The 2,549-nt window shown below is 31.4% G+C and overlaps 1 protein-coding gene across 1 annotated transcript in view; it reads left to right on the top strand.

Moving 5' to 3' along the window:
• The window catches only part of LOC106457781 (inactive rhomboid protein 1-like), a 62,645-nt gene that overhangs the window by 48,445 nt on the left and 11,651 nt on the right, over positions 1-2,549 (top strand). Inside the window, exons 14-15 of the mRNA XM_022383804.1 lie at positions 826-889; positions 1,268-1,438. Of these exons, the coding sequence (XP_022239512.1) occupies positions 826-889; positions 1,268-1,438 (235 nt within the window). The remainder of the gene's footprint in view (positions 1-825; positions 890-1,267; positions 1,439-2,549) is intronic.

The following is a 2,549-nucleotide window of genomic DNA, read 5'->3' as shown; positions in this document are numbered from 1 at the left end:
ACTTTTTTTTTTTTTTTTTTTTTTACTTTAGTTTATTTATGACTAAACTTTACTTAATACTATTTATAAATAAACTTGTAATGTTATACTATAACATAACGTCAGACCTTTTTTAAAAACTGTAATAAGTTTTTAATATTCTGTTGTACAAAATGCACAGTTTTCTTGGGGAAACATTCTAACTATGCATGCTTATGCAGCAGGTTCTCGGTCAGAAAACGTAACGGTCGTACATACAAACAAGCAGAATAATAGTATAGATGTAATAGCCATATAAAAAATAACTCAAATCTGATAACTTATACATCTAAGGATGTATTTGAGCTTCATGCTGTTGTAACAATGTCATGTAATCTGATAAATGTACGAAGATAAAATGTAAATAGGGGATTTAGGAACTTACTCAGATGCAGCATTAGCAACTGATGATGATAATCTTATCCACATTTAATGTTAACATTTGATGAGATAGCTTGTCCTGTTGTAACAGTAGCATTTAATGGTGATAATTTTATGAATATGATTAACGCCTGATGCAATTACTTACCCAGACAAAGATTAACAGCTTTCCATAAATGTGATACAGTTATTATGAAACTACTGCAATGTATAAATTGATGTGACTTGAAAATAAACAGATGCATGTTACAATAACATCTGATAACAGATACATGTTACAATAACATCTGATAACAGATGCATGTTGCAATAGCATCTGATAACAGATGCATGTTGCAATAGCATCTGATAACATGTAATTGTTGCCATAACATCTGATAGTGTTAAGTTCACAAATATGTAATATTTGTAACTATTTACTTCCAGATACTGTGAGGAACCTGCTTCTGCTCACCCTTTTGAATGGCCTGATGACATCACAAAATGGCCAGTAAGCTCACTCTTTCTCCTATGCAATGGCTGTTAAAGAACTTTTCTTGTACATTAAAACTGTGTTTAGGTAGCTTATATATGGACTTTGCTGGGTAAGAATTCTTTAAAACTATATTATATTGAATATTTCATTTCTCATAAGGAAATGATTTCTAATCAGTCTTTGACTTCCTGTTTGCTCCTTTTTTCTTTTTTTAAGTCCTGGAGAAACAGCTTTTTTATGTGTTTTCAGAAACAGTAAAAATAAATTCATTATATCATAATTTTAGATCAGAGAAAAATATATTGCTAACAACATTACAGGTTTGTGTTTTTAATCTAACATTGTAGATGTAGTCAAGATCTTACAATGATAATATTTTGTTTTATCATGTAGATATGTAGACGACCAATCCAAGGTGGAGACCAAGCTGATGCTCACATGGCCTGTGAAGTAATTGGTCGACCTTGTTGTGTGGGGATTTATGGTGAATGTCGCATCACAACGAAAGAATATTGCGATTTTGTAAAAGGATTTTTCCATGAAGAAGCAGCATTGTGTTCTCAGGTGAAATTAGAAAACAGCACATAGATTTTACTGTTGTTAACCCTTTCTGGATACCTTGATTTTGGTCTTCTCACAGTGAAATTCCGTAACTGAATTGCATGAAACTTAGTACAAAAAGTACAAAATTTCTAAATATTATTTAGTTTATTGTTCTAAACAAGTCATATAGTTTGATTTAGAATTTCTTTCATTTTTAGGTTTTAAAATTTCTTTTTGTCTTAGAAAGCCTGGCATACCCATAGTGGCTAGGGTACTGGATTCACAATCTGTGGGTTATAGATTCAAATCCCTTCCATACAAATGCTTGCCATTTCAGCTGTGGGAGGGCTGTAATTTGACATTTAACTCTCTCTAGATCAGAGGGGTATCACTGATATCCCCTGATTTTTTTTTCCTTCTTAAAGTGGAATTATGTAACTGAATTGCATGGAACTTGGTACAAACTTTCTAAATAGTATTTAGTTCTTTGCTGTAAAAAATACATATAATTTGATTTAGAATTTCTGTCATTTGGTAGACTTAGTTCTACATAAACTAAACACTTCTCTGGTGGACATGAATGCTATACAGCCCATCTGCAGGTTTGACTGGGTACTAGTATATAAAAATGAGAGATTGCTGTATAATTATATATGGTGTTTGATTGGATCAAGCATCACAGTACAAATACTAGTAGTTTCTGTTTTCATGTCGTCATCAAAAATGGCAGTTAACTTGAATGTTATCAATTTGTGGGACTCAGCCAGAATGAGAAAAAAATAATTGCAGTGTTTAAAATCAATTTTGCTGTACATGGTTGGAACAAGGAAAAAACAAAGTGAACTTAACAAGAGGCCTTACAGAAACTTACTTTGGAGGTTGCATTAACTCTTTCGAGCCATGTCACTGGTGAAATGTCATGTCATCTCATTTGTTGACTCGAATTCAAAATTTCATTGAACTAATAATTCATGAATTTATATCAAAACAAACTGTAGATTAATTCAAATTTCAATACTATATATTACTCAATTTCTTAATTTAAAAGCAAATATTAAAAATCACAGATAAACGTCGATTTTTGTTTCATGTGGTATGTTGAATGCAGCACTGGTTCAAATTAGATTTCTGT

The sequence above is a fragment of the Limulus polyphemus genome, unplaced genomic scaffold (assembly GCF_000517525.1).
Source record: "Limulus polyphemus unplaced genomic scaffold, Limulus_polyphemus-2.1.2 Scaffold372, whole genome shotgun sequence".
Taxonomy (NCBI): Eukaryota; Metazoa; Arthropoda; class Merostomata; order Xiphosura; family Limulidae; genus Limulus; species Limulus polyphemus.
The sequence above is the reverse complement of the archived record's forward strand: the minus strand, read 5'-3'. Positions and strand labels throughout refer to the sequence as shown.